Genomic DNA, 15104 nt, shown 5'->3' with positions numbered 1-15104 from the left:
CACAGCCCAGCGTGCGGCACACAGTGGCTCTCACGAATATCAGTTATAGGCCGGGCATGGTGGCTCACGCCTGTAATCCCAGCACTTTGGGATGCCAAGGCCAGTGAATCACCTGAGGTCAGGAGTTCAAGACCAGCCTGACTAACATGGTGAAACCCCGTCTCTACTAAAAATACAAAAATTAGCCGGGCATGGTGGTGGGCACCTGTAATCCCAGCTACTCGGGAGGCTGAGACAGAAGAATCACTTGAATCTGGGAAGTGGAGGTTGCAATGAGCCGAGATTGTGCCACTGCACTCCAGCCTGGGTGACAGAGAAAGACTCCATCTAAATGTATATATATATATATATAATAATAATAACAGTTATATAGTAGAAGTTGCAAACAAATGGAGCCACTTGGCTGGCAAGGTGGCTCACGCCTATAATTCCAGCATTTTGGGAGGCCGAGGTGGGTGGATCACTTGAGGTCAGGAGTTTGAGACCAGCCTGGCCAACATGGTGAAACCCCATCTTTACTAAAAATATGAAAATTAGCTGGGCATTGTTGTGGGTACCTGTAGTCCAGCTACTCGGGAGGCTGAGGCAGGAGAATCGCTTGAATCCGGGACGGGGAGGTTTCGGTGAGCCGAGATGGCGCCACTGCACTCCAGCCTGGGCAACAGAGCAAGACTCCGTCCAAAGGAAAAAAAAAAAAGAAAAGGAAAAGAAAAAGAAAAAGAATGTGACGTACAGACACAGAATGCCAAGATTTCGTCATCCCACATTCTCTTCGGAGCCCTGTCAGAGAGGATGTTTTTCCACCGTCATCATCAGATTGGTACACTAGTTTGTCATTTTCTTGCTTTTCCCAGCTTACTTTTCTCTTACAGGCACTTTCTGATGTTCCCCGAAGCCTCACGCCCCACATATTTGAGGGGCTATAGGATGCCGTGGCGTGCTCGCTTTGGCCATCCATGTCCCTCGTGTTGGACACTAGAGCTGTCCCCGATGTACCCATACTGACCTGGTCACGAATGGCCTTGAGAGGCTGGGAACTCACCCCCCTCCTTCCCCGGACTAGGGGGAAGTGGGGTGAAGGAGGCGTGCAGGGAGGGAACCTGGGGGAGGGGGTGGCCCGTCTCCCAGGCTGGGCGTGGGCCGGGCGAGGTCCCCAGCCCACCGGGCCGTGCCAACAATGGCCTGTTGTAGAAGGAGGCGGGAAGGAATGCGGCCTGGGGAGTTGGGCGGCGGCGGGGCGGGGCCCGGCCGAGCGGCTGTCTCTTACCTGGCCAGGTAGCTCGCATTTCCCGGCAAGCGGCGGCGCCCGCAGCACCTGTTGCCCGGTGCTCGGGCGGGGAGGACGGCGGGGGACATGGCCTGGTAGAGTCCCCTGGGGAGACCGTGCTGAGTTCAGTCCGGGGCAGGGCAGGGCGAGGGAGGGAAGGTCCTTCCCCGGCGCCCGCGCGGGCTGCGGCAGCATGAAAAAGAACCAGACGGTGCAGGGCACCTTCAGCAAACTCTTCGGGAAGAAGCACACCACGACCCCCAGCACCTCCCTCTACGCCACCAACCCGCCCTGGATCTTCACCCAGGAGGCCCCGGAGGAGGGGACCAGGGACTTCGGTGAGTGCTCTGGGGACGGAGGGCGCTGGGGCAGGGCCGGCGGCGCTGTCTCCTGGAGGCGCGGATGGGAGGGACACGTTGGAACCTGCGGACTGGCCGAGAGCAGCAGCCGGGCAGGGGAGGAGGCACCGCACCGGGGTGTCTGGGAAGGGCTGTGCGGTGAGAGAGGTGTGGGGAAAGAAGGGACCCCCCCCACCACGGGGAGGTGGGAGAACTTTGCCGCCCCCACCTCTGACCCGAGGCCTTCTTCGGAGGTGTTTAATTCCCCCTCCTGGCGAATCCTTTGCTTGTGTTACTGTTAGGGGAAAGGCTTCCGGAGGTTTGCGGTATCTCCCCCGACCCCCACCGCTACACCCCCTTTCTGGCTGAAGCAAAAGTGTTCCTGGAGAACTGGGGGCTAAGGGGCTAAGAACTCCTCCCTCACCCTTTGCACTCCCTGTTTCCCTAGCCCACGTGGCAGAGAGGGGGCTGCTATCTGGGTGCTCACAAACTTGGCTCTGGCTAGGTGAGGCCCAGGAAAAAACAACAGGCGCAGCTGCTACCAGGTTACCAGCCTGTTTGTGACACCAAGTCACTTATTGGGGCCACAGGCTCCTGCCAGGTCAACCTGGGACCTGGGCTGTCTCTGGGCTAAGACCAAAGAGCCAGAAATGGGACAGTGGAGGCCAAGGAACCCTCTCCCTGACTGCCAGCTGCTGCTGACCCTGGAGTCAGTCTGGTGTGTCTCTGCAGGCCTCTAAAAGCACCGCCCTGGCTCATCCGCAGGCTCTGGCTGTGGGTCATCTTATCATTGCATCGTCTTGCAATTTGTATTCTCTGTAACTAGGGGAAGCCAGCGGCTGGAGACAGAAATCCATTTCCTGTGTATGACATGTGGCTCTGGAACGCCCAGGTTGTGGGGGCAGGGGGCTTCTGGGCCCAAGGAAGGTCACCCGTCACTGCTTTAGCTTGCCTGCCTTCACTCTCACCATATTATCTTCACTGATCTTTATAGCCACTGTGCTGGGACTGACAGTGGATGTCACAGCCTTGGTGCCTGCTGTTGGACTCAGTTCAGCACCCAGGTTGCCACACCAGGACACAAGGCACCATGGATAGGAGCGGGGCAGACAAAGTGTTGCCTCTTCCTGGCACAAGGATCTCAGATCAGGGGGTGAACAGAACTAACCATATGCCATTTAACCCTTTCTGAGCTTTTGCTATAAAAGATTATTAAGCATAAAAGCAGAGAAGAGAGATGACCTCTGAGTGGAACTAGCATTCGAGTTGAGAGGAGAGGGCACTCCTGGCAAAACAAACAGTAGAAGCAAAGACCAGGAGGAGCAGGGCAAGTGGAGGCATGGTGTAGGCACTTCCAGACACAGGTGTGCGGGTAAGTGCCTGTGAGCCAGGACACTTCTTTCCCTCTCAACGGAGGCACCATGGAATGACCATTTATTAATCCTTTCTTTTTTTTTTTTTTTTTTTTTTGAGACAGAGTCTCGCTCTGTTGTCCAGGCTGGTGTGCAGTGGCGCGATCTCCGCTCGCTGCAAGCTCCGCCTCCCGGGTTCCCACCATTCTCCTGCCTCAGCCTCCCAAGTAGCTGGGATTACTGGAGCCAGCCACCACGCCCGGCTAATTTTTTTGTATTTTTAATAGAGACGGGGTTTCACCCTGTTTAGCCAGGATGGTCTTGATCTCCTCACCTTGTGATCTGCACGTCTCGGCCTCCCAAAGTGCTGGGATTACAGGCGTGAGCCACCGCGCCTGGCTATTAATCCCTTCTTAGGTGCAAGATGCCATTCTAAAATCTTTGTGTTACTGATTCATTGAAATATCATCTAGAGTCAGGCACTATTATTATCATTCCTGTTTGACAGATGAGGAGACTGAGGCACAGGGAGGTTAAGTAATATGCCCAAGATCACACAGCTTTCAATGCTGGAGGCAGCATTTTTCTAAGTCCACAATTCAATGATTTTTAGTAGACCGTTTACACAGAGTTGTGCAACTATCACCACCATCTGGTTTTAGAACATTTCGATGACCTCCAAAATCTCCCTTGTGAGGCAGAACCAATATTTGAACCCAGGCCGTCAGGATCCAGAGATCACACTCTTAGTGGGTTTGCTGAATTAACTCTGCAGAGGAAGGCGATCCAATGGTGAATTTTACTTGAGGGGCATCTGCCTGGAAAATACCCACCCCCCCCACACACACACCCTTCCTCCCTCAGGGGGAGACCTCAGCCATGCCTCTCAACACACCCTTCCTCCCTCAAGGGGAGACCTCAGCCATGCCTCTCAGCCACTTCTACATTTTGCCTAGCCTGTGCAGGCTGCTAGTGGGCATCAGCACCTCTGGTGAGGGAAGAGGGCCTGGTGCTCTGTCACCTCCAGCCAGCTGCTGCCCTCATCAGCCTGGGCAGAGCTGGAGCCCAAAGGACAGCTCCTCCCATTCCTCAAGGCAGGGCTGGGCCTCCAGCTGACTCAGCTTGGTCTTGCCTGCACAAGGAGCGGTGGAAAACATCATGCGCCCAGCAGAACAGCGCCTCAGTGTTTCCGGGGTGTTCCCTGGGGTGCCACTGGGCGTGGCAGAAGTCCTCCTCCCTGCTCTGCTTGGAGTTAGGGAGAGGAGGGACCAGTGTTGGGGATTCTATGATGGGATGCAAGTGCAGCCCTGCCTTGGCATCCTGTCTCTGTCAATACGTGGGGCTAAGCACTCTCTGGGCCTCAATTTTTTCTTCTGTTAAAGGGAATAGTGTCCAGGCTGCCTTCAGGGTAACTGCCTGAAGTGGTATTTATGGTAGTGCTTTGAACAGCATTAAAACGAAAAGCTCTAAGGCAGGGTGTCCAATCTTTTGGCTTCCCTGGGTCACATTGGAAGAAGAATTGTCTTGGGCCACACATAAAATACACTGACACTAACGATAGCTGATGAGCTAAAAAAACAAAACAAAAAAATGCAAAAAAAAAAAAACCCTCATAATATTTTAAGAAAGTTCACTAATTTGTGTTGGGCCATGGGTTGGACAAGCTTGCTCTAAAGCAAGGATTGGCAAACTACAGTCCTGGCTCCATTCTTGCCCATGGCCTGCTTTGAGGAATAAAGTTTTATTAGAACATAGCCTACTATGCCCCTCATTTACATATGGTCTATGGCTAGAGTTGAGTAGCTACAAAAGAGACCTTATGGCCTGCAAAGGCTAACATATTTTTTTTTTTTTTTGAGACGGAGTCTCGCTGTGTCGCCCAGGCTGGAGTGCAGTGGCGTGATCTCGGCTCACTGCAAGCTCCGCCTCCCGGGTTCACACCATTCTCCTGCCTCAGCCTCTCTGAGTAGCTGGGACTACAGGCGCCCGCCACCGCGCCCGGCTAATTTTTTTGTATTTTTAGTAGAGACGGGGTTTCACCGTGGTCTCGATCTCCTGACCTCGTGATCCGCCCGCCTCGGCCTCCCAAAGTGCTGGGATTACAAGCGTGAGCCACCGCGCCCGGCCGGCTAACATATTTACTATCTGGCCCTGTACAGAAAAAGTTTACTGGCCCCTCCTCTAAGGCATGATTTATTATTGTTGGATCATTCCCAGCATGGAGCACTTCCTGCCCCTGCCTGCTTCCGCTCCTCTTCCTAACACTGCTGTAGAATAGAGGAAACTGAGCCATGAAAAGACTATTTCAAAGTCTCAGAGAGAGTGGGATTAGGGTTCCATAGGGCCCCTGAGTCTGTGACATTCCCCTCGAGCCTGGGGTGAGATGCTGGCGATATCCAGCCCTTAGAGAACAGGGGGTGGAATGGAAGGGAGGAAAATCAATGTAGGGATGTGTAAGGGAATTAGGGAGTAATCAACTGTTTGCTCTGTGGTTGCAGCCATGTAAAAATCTGTTTGGACAAGGGTAGGCTGGGTACAGTGGGTAAATGCAAACAGTCATGTGAGAGTGGTGACAAGCAAAAAATTTTTCTTTATAGAATTTCTCTAATATGTATTCCAGCAATTAGGAGGGCTTCACTGAATACATTTGCAATCCTAACGAAGTCTTCTGCCCTCTCCCAGCCCAAGCAAGGCCACACGATTGTGTGTGTGTGTGTGTGTGTGTGTGTGTGTGTGTGTGTGTGTGTGTTTTAAATGTATGAGAAAGCAGAGATGTGGATCTCTGCAAATCCCAAGATAAAGGACTGGGCTGTTACTGGAGACAAAGCTGCCAGTCACTCAGGACTCCTCCCTGGCATCTTGGATTAACTGAGCCAAGATTCTTTATCTACCAACGCTGCACCTGCCACCAGCAATGGGACACCCTTGTTTGCTAGAGGACTCTCTTTCCTACCCCGTTCCTCTAAATGGGACAGCTCACAGCTACCTCAGTCATTTATTTGAAATGCAGATTCTGGGCTGGGCGGTGGCTCACGTCTGTAATCCTAGCGCTTTGGGAGGCTGAGGCAGGTGGATCATGTGAGCTCAGGAGTTTGAGACCAGCCTGGGCAACATGGCAAGATCCTGTTGTCTCTACTAAAAACAAAAAAATTAGCCAGGCTTGGTGGCATGCACCTCTAGCTGCAGCTACTCAGGAGGCTGAGGTGGGAGGACTGCTCGAGTTCAGGAGGCAGAGGTTGCAGAAAGCCAAGATTGCGCCACTGCACTCCAGCCTTGGTGGCAGAGCGAGACCCTGTTTCAAAACCAAAAAAAACAAAAACAAAAACAACCCAGCACTTTGGGAGGCCAAGGCAGGAGGATTGCTTGAGCCTGGGAGATAGAGGCTGCAGTCAGCTATTATGGCGCCACTGCATTCCAGCCTGGGTGACAGAGCGAGATCCTGTTCTCCCCCACCCAAAAAAAAAATTTAATTAATTTCAGATTCCTAGGGTCCCACCTCAGGCACAGGAAGTCAGAATCTCTGGGCTAGGGTCTGGGTTCTGGGGGTTTTTTGAGAAGGAGTGCAGTGGCACAATCTCGGCTCACTGAAACCTTCTACCTCCCGGGTTCAAGCGATTCTGCTGCCTCAGCCTCCCCGGGCTGCGCCACCACACATGGCTATTTTTGTATTTTTAGTAGAGACGGGGTTTCACCATGTTGGCCAGGATGGTCTCGATTTCATGACCTCGTGATCCATGCCCCCACCCCGCCCCGCCCCATCCCTGCCCCTGCCTCGGCCTCCCAAAGTGCTGGAATTTACAGGCGTGAGCCACCGCGCCCAGCCTTTGGGCTCTGGGTTTTTAACCAGCTCCAGGGGAACTGTTTTGTGCAGGAAGATGTGAGAATCCTGGTATTTCCTTCCCCACATGAAGCAAGGCTATTCTCTTTCCCTTTAGGACTCCCTGCAGGGCACATGGTAGGTTCTACATAAATATGGAAAGAATGTGACCAGCTCCTTATCTGGAGGACCCTAGTGCCCTCTGGTGTGGCTGCAGGTTCTGGTGTTCCTGTTCCCTGGGTCTCCTGACCCTGTGTTTCAGGCCCGGCTAAAGAGTGGGAAACTCCCACCTCCTACCCCGGGAGCCAGGAGCTGAGCATATATTTCCACCCAGGGCCAGACTGGCACCAGCCTACCAACTTTTGTTTACTCCTGTTCCCTGGAGGTGTGCTGTGGTTTGCCGGCAGTCCAGTGCACACATATACACCCTCTGCTGCCCCATTATATAAGCTTCTCTTGTCACTCTAGTTCAACTCCAGAAAGCCAGGCCTGCCCTTGACCCCTGCAGGCCAGCTACAAGGTGCCCCTTCTCTCCTAGCCAATAAGTAATGACAGTAATGTAATTATTATATCACCAGTCTGTGGACTAAAAGCTTTGTATGTCTTCTCAATTGAGGAAACAGACTCAGAAAGGTGAAATGACTCAGTCATTCCCGTCCGGGGTAGCTCAAACATGAAAGTGCACCCAGTCATCTGGAATCTTGTTAAGATTAGATTTGTTTCGGTAGTTTCGGGATGAAGGGAGAGTCAGCATCTCTCACAAGTTCTGGGGTCTGCACACTGAGTGGCGAGTCCTAGCTTGGAAGCAGAGGGCCCTGTTCACTTTGCTCTTCCCGCTGCAGGGTTGGGGGGGCGGTGCCCAAGACTCCTCCATTTCTGTTCCCTCCTCCTCTACTTTGTGGCTCCCTGCCCCTCCTCCCCTCCACCCCAGCCGAATCTTCAGCGTCCCCTCCGCCCTTGGACAAAGGCCTCTCTCTGGTCCTCAGGTCAGGACTGCTGGGACTTGCTGGGAAAGACTGGCCTTTTTAGGCTCCGGTCATGTGGACTTGCTAATTAGCAAGGAAAGGCCTCATTAACGCCATTTGTGAGTTACATTCACGTGGGGCCGCCCCCGCTGCTTCCCTGAAAGGCAGGGGCTCCCCTAGTGGCCGATGATTGGATGCCACACTTCATACTTCACTGTCCAGCACCCCCATTCTATATCTACGATGAGGTAGAAGTAGAAAGAGGTCTGTTTTGGGATTCTGGGTTCCTCTTAGTCAAGGCAAAAACTCCCCAAGCTAAGGCCGGAATCCTCCGAAGCCCCAGGAATCCAGTTAGACCTGTAGCCAGTGCTCCTGAGGTCATTTAGGGGCTCCTGGCAATTTGGGGCCCAAGCCCTCCTCCCACTCTGGCTAGCTTCCTTCCCTCTCCTGATTTTGGGAGGCTTCCAGAAAAGTATCATCCTCATTTTACAGGTGGGGAAACCGCCCGACAAAGTGCTCAGTGTCCTCAGGTATTACAATGATGTGAATCTAGATATGATTCCTAGGCCCATTTCCTCCCCTCCAGGCCTCACCAACTTTTAAGTCTCATTCAGGAAAAACAAGAGATGGAGGGGAGAGACACTGAATCCCTACATCCCTTCCCTGCCTTGCTGGCTATGACACGAGGGAATCAGAGTCTAGAGTCATGTTGCCTGGGCTGGAATCCCAGCCCCTTTGACTCACCAGCTGTGGGACCTTGGGCAAGGGACTTAACCTCTCTGAGCCTCAGTTTCCTCACCTGCAAATTGGGAATAATAAGGGTACTTCCCCCATGGGGTGGTGAGGTCTTAGAATAGTGCCTTGCTCATAACACAGGCTTAATAGATGTTAGACATTTAAGTATTTAATTAATCAAATTAATTTTCTCTCTAGTTTGGACCTAGCTAGAATTTGGGGAAGAACTAAATAACTGCCCCGGAATTTTTCTGACCTCAGCCTCCATGGAGATCCATGAGCAGCTTTGGGGCTGGGGGAGGAAGAACATTTCTTCCAACCCTGAACTCTGTGAGCAAAGAAATGCCGAAGACTCAGTGAGGCTCCTCCCCTCGGGGAGCAAGGCAGAAAAGAAGGGCTGGGCGTCCTGCAGCAGCGTGTACCTAGCTCTCAGCTCGCCCGGAGCTGGCCCACCCACCACATTTAACACGTACCCGACCCCAGGCTGAGAGGGCCAGGTCTGCCTGTTGGGGAGAGGCAGGGAGCCACGTGCCCTGTCATGCGTAAGGCAGTGCAAGTCAGGGGCCATGTTTGACCCCTGCTTGGTGACCTTGATCCAGCCCCTCCCACTCTGGGTTGCTGCAAAGAGGGCTGTTCAGCCCCAGGCATCAGGACTCAGAGTGAACCCAAACAAGAAAGCAAAGGGCCCAAAGGGCCGCCTGCCTCCCGGTGGCTCTCCCCCACGGGGACAGGTGTCACCATGATTTGCAAGTGACATAGTCCAGCTCAAGCTCACAGCCCAAACTCTTGGTGGAGGGAAGTAAGGTGGAGCAGAGAGAAAATGATGTTGATGACAACAATAACCAGCCCTCCCAATTATTATTATTATTTTTTTGAGATGGAGTCTCACTCTGTTGCCCAGGCTGGAGTGCAGTGGCACAATCTCAGCTCACTACGACCTCTGCCTCCCAGGTTCAAGTGATTCTCCTGCCTCAGCCTCCCGAGTATCCTGAGTAGCTGGGATTACAGGCGCCCACTACCACACCTGGCTAATTTTTGTATTTTTAGTAGAGATGGGGTTTCACCATGTTGGCCAGGCTGGTCTTTTTTTTTTTTTTTGAGATGGAATTTCGCTCTTGTCACCCAGGCTGGAGTGCAATGGCTCAATCTTGGCTCACTGCAACCTCTGCCTCCCCGGTTCAAGCAATTCTCCTGCCTCAGCCTCTCGAGTAGCTGGGGTTATAGGCACCCACCACCACGCCCAGCTAATTTTTGTATTTTTAGTGGAGATGGGGTTTCACCGTGTTGGCCAGGCTGGTCTTGAACTCTTGACCTCAGGTGATCCACCCGCCTTGGCCTCCCAAAGTGCTGGGATTACAGGCGTGAACTACTGTGCCCGGCCACCAGGCTGATCTTGAACTCCTGACCTCAAGTAATCCGCCTGCCTCAGCCTCCCAAAGTGCTGAGATTACAGACGTGAGCCACCACTCACAGCCAACCCTCCAATTATTGAGCATAAATATCTGCTAGGCACTGTGCTGATGACTTTTGCACACTTTCTGTCACTCAGCCTCACATCAGCCTGCTGAGCAGGGACCACTGTTCACATGTACAAAGATAAAGAGACAGCCTCAGAGAGACCAGTGAGACTCCCAGGATCCCACAGTTAAGTGATGGAGCCGGAACTGGAACCCAAGTTCAGCTGGATTCTAAACCCATAGCCTTGACCCCGTAAGGTTCTGCCTCCCGTCCCAGCCATGAGCTGTCCGACTGCTGGGTGTTTCCGGCCAGGGCAGACAGGGCAGAATCTCAGCCATGGCCTCCTCACAGCCCAGGCAGCCTCTGCCACAACTCTGCTGCCCTCCGGCCCATGGCAGAGCCAGATTCTCCTGAGGGAGAAGGGGCAGGAGGGGAGCTGCCTGTACCCAGGTTGAAATCTGGGGTGAAGTCTCCTGCTTGGCACCAGGAATTGTTTTTGGAGCAGGTTTTTGGATGTTCGATGGTATTAATATTTATGTCAACTCAAATCCTTGAGGGAGTGTAAATGAAAGCAAAGCCCTACCTTTATTTCCCATCCTTCTATGAGGGAGAAATTGTTAGGGAGAAAATCTAAAGTAATCCTATGCATAATCTTGTCATAAATAGGATTCCATTTGGGGGGAAGTTGGGTTCATTTAAAGATCAGGTTTGGATCAATGGAGGCAGACCTGGGTTTGCTCCTATTTTATCACTGCATTATTTGCATGTGAGTTTGTCAGAAGTTTGTATCTTGACAGGACTGTGGTCCATCTGGGGCTCAGGCCTTGCTCAGAACCTGCTGCTGGGGTCTCACAAGGCTTCCTGGCTGCTGGAATTGCCCCAGGACTCTCTTTCTCTGGAAGCTCCTGGGTCCAGGGGCATCTCCCTTCCTTTTCCAGCTTTCTGAATCCCACCTGGATGTTCCAATGCTGCCTCTCTGGTCCGTGCATGTGGCAAGCATAAAACCTCTGAGATCCCGAAGGACCTTTCCAGAAAAAGCCAGACACCAAGGGAGTTTGCAAGTGTCAGAGTGGATGAGACACGGGGCTGTGCCCCTCTTTCTCATTGCAGTCTTGTTCCGAGAGCAAATCATCCAGCCTCCTCTCCAGGCACCCCCTTCACCTCCTCCTCGCCCCTCCTTCCTCAAGGGACACCAGGATGTTCCTAGCCCTCCTTTAGCTCCTCGACTGAGGAGGGAGCTGCTTCTCAGGAAGGCCTCAGCATCCCTGACCTGTGATCTGAGCAAAGTTCATCACTTCCAATAGGAAATTCCCCAAGGTTGAGCTCTGTTGTCTTTCTGTTTAGTTTTCGGGCTTGACCTTGAGGCTGGGAAGACCCCAGTTCTGACCTTGAATGCTTTGAGGATCTAGCTGATGGAGATGGACACACGCGCCTCACCTCATGCTGTGCCTCCACCCAGCAGGAGCTGGGCCAGGTCTGAGGGGCCCCTGAGAGTTGGCCTGATTCCAGCCACACCTCCTTTTCTTTTTTTTTTTTTTTTTCTTTTGAGACAGAGTCTCGCTCTGTCACCCAGGCTGAAGTGCAGTGGTGTGGTCTCGGCTCACTGCAAGCTCCACCTCCTAGGTTCATGCCATTCTCCTGCCTCAGCCTCCCGAGTAGCTGGGACTACAGGTGCTCGCCACCACGTCCGGCTAATTTTTTTGTGTTTTTAGTAGAGATGGGGTTTCACCGTGTTAGCCAGGATGGTCTCGATCTCCTGACCTGGTGATCTGCCCGCCTTGGCCTCCCAAAGTGCTGGGATTACAAGCATGAGCCACCACACCCAGCCGGTTCTTTTTTTTTTTTTTTTTTTTTTTTTGAGACAGAGTCTCACTCTGTCACCCAGGCTGGAGTGTACTGGCACAATCTTGGCTTACTACAACCTCTGCTTCCCGGGTTTAAGCGGTTCTCCTGCCTCAGCCTCCTGAGTGTCCTGAGTAGCTGGGATTACAGGTGCCCACCACCACATCCGGCTAATTTTTGTATTTTTAGTAGAGGCAGGGTTTCACCATATTGGCCAGGCTGGTCTTGAACTCCTGACCTCGTGATCCGCCCACCTCGGCCTCCCAAAGTGCTGGGATTATAGGCATGAGCCGCCACGCCCAGCCCCACACCTCCTTTTCTTATTTTATTTTATTATTATTATTATTTTTGAGACACAGTCTTACTCTGTCGCCCAGGCTGAAGTGCAGTGGCACAATCTCGGCTCACTGCAACCTCCACCTCCCTGGTTCAAGTGATTCTCCTGCCTCAGCCTCCCGAGTAGCTGGGACTACAGGTGCGTGCCACCACACCCGGCAAATTTTTTGTATTTTTAGTAGAGACGGGGTTTCACTGTGTTAGCCAGGATGGTCTCGATCTCCTGACCTTGTGATCCGCCTGCCTCGGCCTCCCAAAGTGCTGGGATTACAGGTGTGAGCCCCCGTGCCCGGCCCCTTTTCTTATTTGATAACAAATTTACTGTCTTACAATTCTGCATGTCAGAACTCTGACACAGGTCTCTGTGGGCTCAATTAAGGTGTTGGCAAGACTTTGTTCCTCTGGAGGCGCCGGGAGAGTCTGTTTCCTTGCCTGTTCTGGCTGCTAGAGGCAGCCCACAGTCCTCGGCCAGTAGCCTCCTTCCATCTTCAAAGCCAGCCGTGGCAGCCGAGCCCCTCTCACAGCGCATCACCCCACCTCTGCTTCCGTATCACGTTTCCCTCTCTGACCCCTACCCACTCCTCTTCAGCCTGGAAAATCAAATCCGATTTTCCAGAGGTGCCTGGTGGGGAGAGGAGCCACCTGGGCCTTCCAACCCGGCCTCGACTACAGCCACTACCCTTCTATATGTTTTACAGAAAACAACTATATTCTTAGAAAGGATTTCACTGCTTAAAACAACCACAAAGCAAGCAAAACAACAATGGCTCAGAGGCAGGGCTGAGTCATGGGACCTGTGAGGCAGTTAGAGCGCCTGCTTGGGGGTCAGACGGCCACAGTTCAGATCCGACTCCATCCTGACCAGCAGGCTTCGAACAAACTGCCTCACCTCCTGTTGCTTCCCAGAGCTGCTCTTTGGCCAGAGCCGAGCTGGGCCTTCCTCACCCCCGTACATGGTGGGATTATGACTCTTCCCTTTAGGGGTGTGTGTATGGTGGTTTAGAAGTCAGGCCCTTTAGGGAGACCCTGGCTTCAACACTTACTGTGAGGCTTTGGGCAAGTTATTTGACCTCCTTGCTTCTCAGTTTCCTCATCTGTAAAACAGGGATAATGACTGTACCAATTTGCATGGGGCTGTTTTGAGAATTAAATGAATTAATAATGTGTAAGATGCTCGGAACAGTGCCCAGACCATTAAAGGTGCTCAGTAGGCTGGGCACGTGGTGCACACCTGTAATCCCAGCACTTTGGGATGCCGAGGCGGGTGGATCACCTGAGTGCAGCATTTTGAGACCAGCCTGGCCAACATGGTGAAACCTCGTCTCTACTAAAAATACAAAAATTAGCTGGGTATGGTGGTGCACACCTGTAATCCCAGCACTTTGGGAGGCCAAGGCGGGTAGATCACCTGAGTGCAGCAGTTTGAGACCAGCCTGGCCAACATGGTGAAACCCCCTCTCTACTAAAAATACAAAAATTAGCTGGGCGTGGTGGTGCACACCTGTAATCCTAACTACTTCGGAGGCTGAGGCAGGAGAATTGCTTGAACCTGGGAAGCGCAGGTTGCACTGAGCCGAGATCATGCCACTGTACTCCAGCCTGAGCGACACAGCAAGGGGATCCACAATGGCTCAGGCCTGTTGTCCTGGCACATAAGGAGGCGAGACGAGCTTTCGAGGCCAGCCTGGGCAACACAGAAACCTCTCATCTATATAACCAAAGAAAAGACTCCATCTCAAAAAAAAAAAGATAAAAAAATGCTCAGTAAGTTTTTACCTTTTATTATTATTACTATTACAGTTATCACCCTTGCCAAGTTGCTCAGATATAACACTTCTAAAGCTTCTAGGCACCCAATAAGAGTAGCCATTAATATGACAATAACTCAGCTATAGGAAGGAGGCTCCCTAGATCCCAACATCGGTGCAGAGATGAAATGAAATGATTAGGGCCTTGCCTAGGAGCGTGGCTCTCATGCAGTCCCTGTGGCAATCCCCGCCCCACCCCAGTCCTGTTAAGGGTCCAGGTAGCCACATCACATCAGGTCTAGGGCCTTGGCATCCACACAGCACTCTCTAGAGAATGCCCCAGGAGATTATGGTGTCAACACGCAGACTCTCGGAAGTGAGGGAATCGGGGGCTTTCGCAGTGGCTGTTGGGTGTGAGCTACTTTTGTTGTTTCCCATTGGGTCAGATCTTACAGCTCCCCTCCCCCATGCCCTGTCCGATCTTGGTCTGCAGCCTCGGGCATGGAGCCTGGCAACTGGGACTGGAAAATCATATTTGCCCAGAGTGCATGGGGCAGGGCAGTGCTGGGAACTGGAGTTTCCAGGGACGTGCGGAGCACACGGAGAACCCGACGTTCGGGCCCCTGTTGAGACATGGAGAAGCTTGAGTGTCCCAGCCAGCTTCCTGCCTTGGGAGGGCAGCACACGGAGGACACCACCTCCAGCTGCTGGAGCACTTCCAGGAGCCTCCCTGTCACATCCAAAGCCCAGATGCTCACATGGGGTGCTGCGGCTATCAGTGTAGGGATTTGGGATGGGTGTAGTCTGATCCCAGGATCTTCCTGACGAGCCCAGTCTCTTGAATAAATCATTTGGCTTTCTTGCAATTTTCTCCTAAAGTCATGTACAAGGAGAAAAGTAATCATGATTAGCTCAGTTTCCCAGTTAGTAGGCTTCTGGCTAACTGGGATTCTAACCTTTCTTCTCTCCTCTTTGGCTATCGAGGAAAGTCCTCCACACTTTGTTAAATGGAAGAAAGCCCTCTTTGCTCATGAGCCACATAGCAGGAGGGCCACATCGATCCCTGCCAAGGGAGTGTGAATTTCTTGTCAGTGTGTATCAAGGGTCATGAGGGAGTTGAGAAAGGGATGTGATGTGATGTGAGTGGCCCCTCACATCCACTGCCACAGAGCAGCACGGAGCACAGACTCAGTAACTGGAGGAAGAGGAAGGTCCTTCATATCATCTTCCTACAGGTGAAGCAACC

General features: G+C 52.6%; 1 protein-coding gene across 1 annotated transcript in view; it reads left to right on the top strand.

Moving 5' to 3' along the window:
- The first annotated feature begins 1151 nt into the window (after positions 1-1151).
- The window catches only part of C23H6orf132 (chromosome 23 C6orf132 homolog), a 39808-nt gene continuing 25855 nt past the window's right edge, over positions 1152-15104 (top strand). The window contains exon 1 of the mRNA XM_055264053.2: positions 1152-1605. Coding sequence (XP_055120028.2) covers positions 1461-1605 — 145 coding nt within the window. The 5' untranslated portion in view covers positions 1152-1460. The remainder of the gene's footprint in view (positions 1606-15104) is intronic.

This window comes from Symphalangus syndactylus, chromosome 23 (assembly GCF_028878055.3).
Source record: "Symphalangus syndactylus isolate Jambi chromosome 23, NHGRI_mSymSyn1-v2.1_pri, whole genome shotgun sequence".
Lineage (NCBI taxonomy): Eukaryota > Metazoa > Chordata > Mammalia > Primates > Hylobatidae > Symphalangus > Symphalangus syndactylus.
Note: the sequence above shows the minus strand (reverse complement) of the source record. Positions and strands in the feature narration are given on the sequence as shown.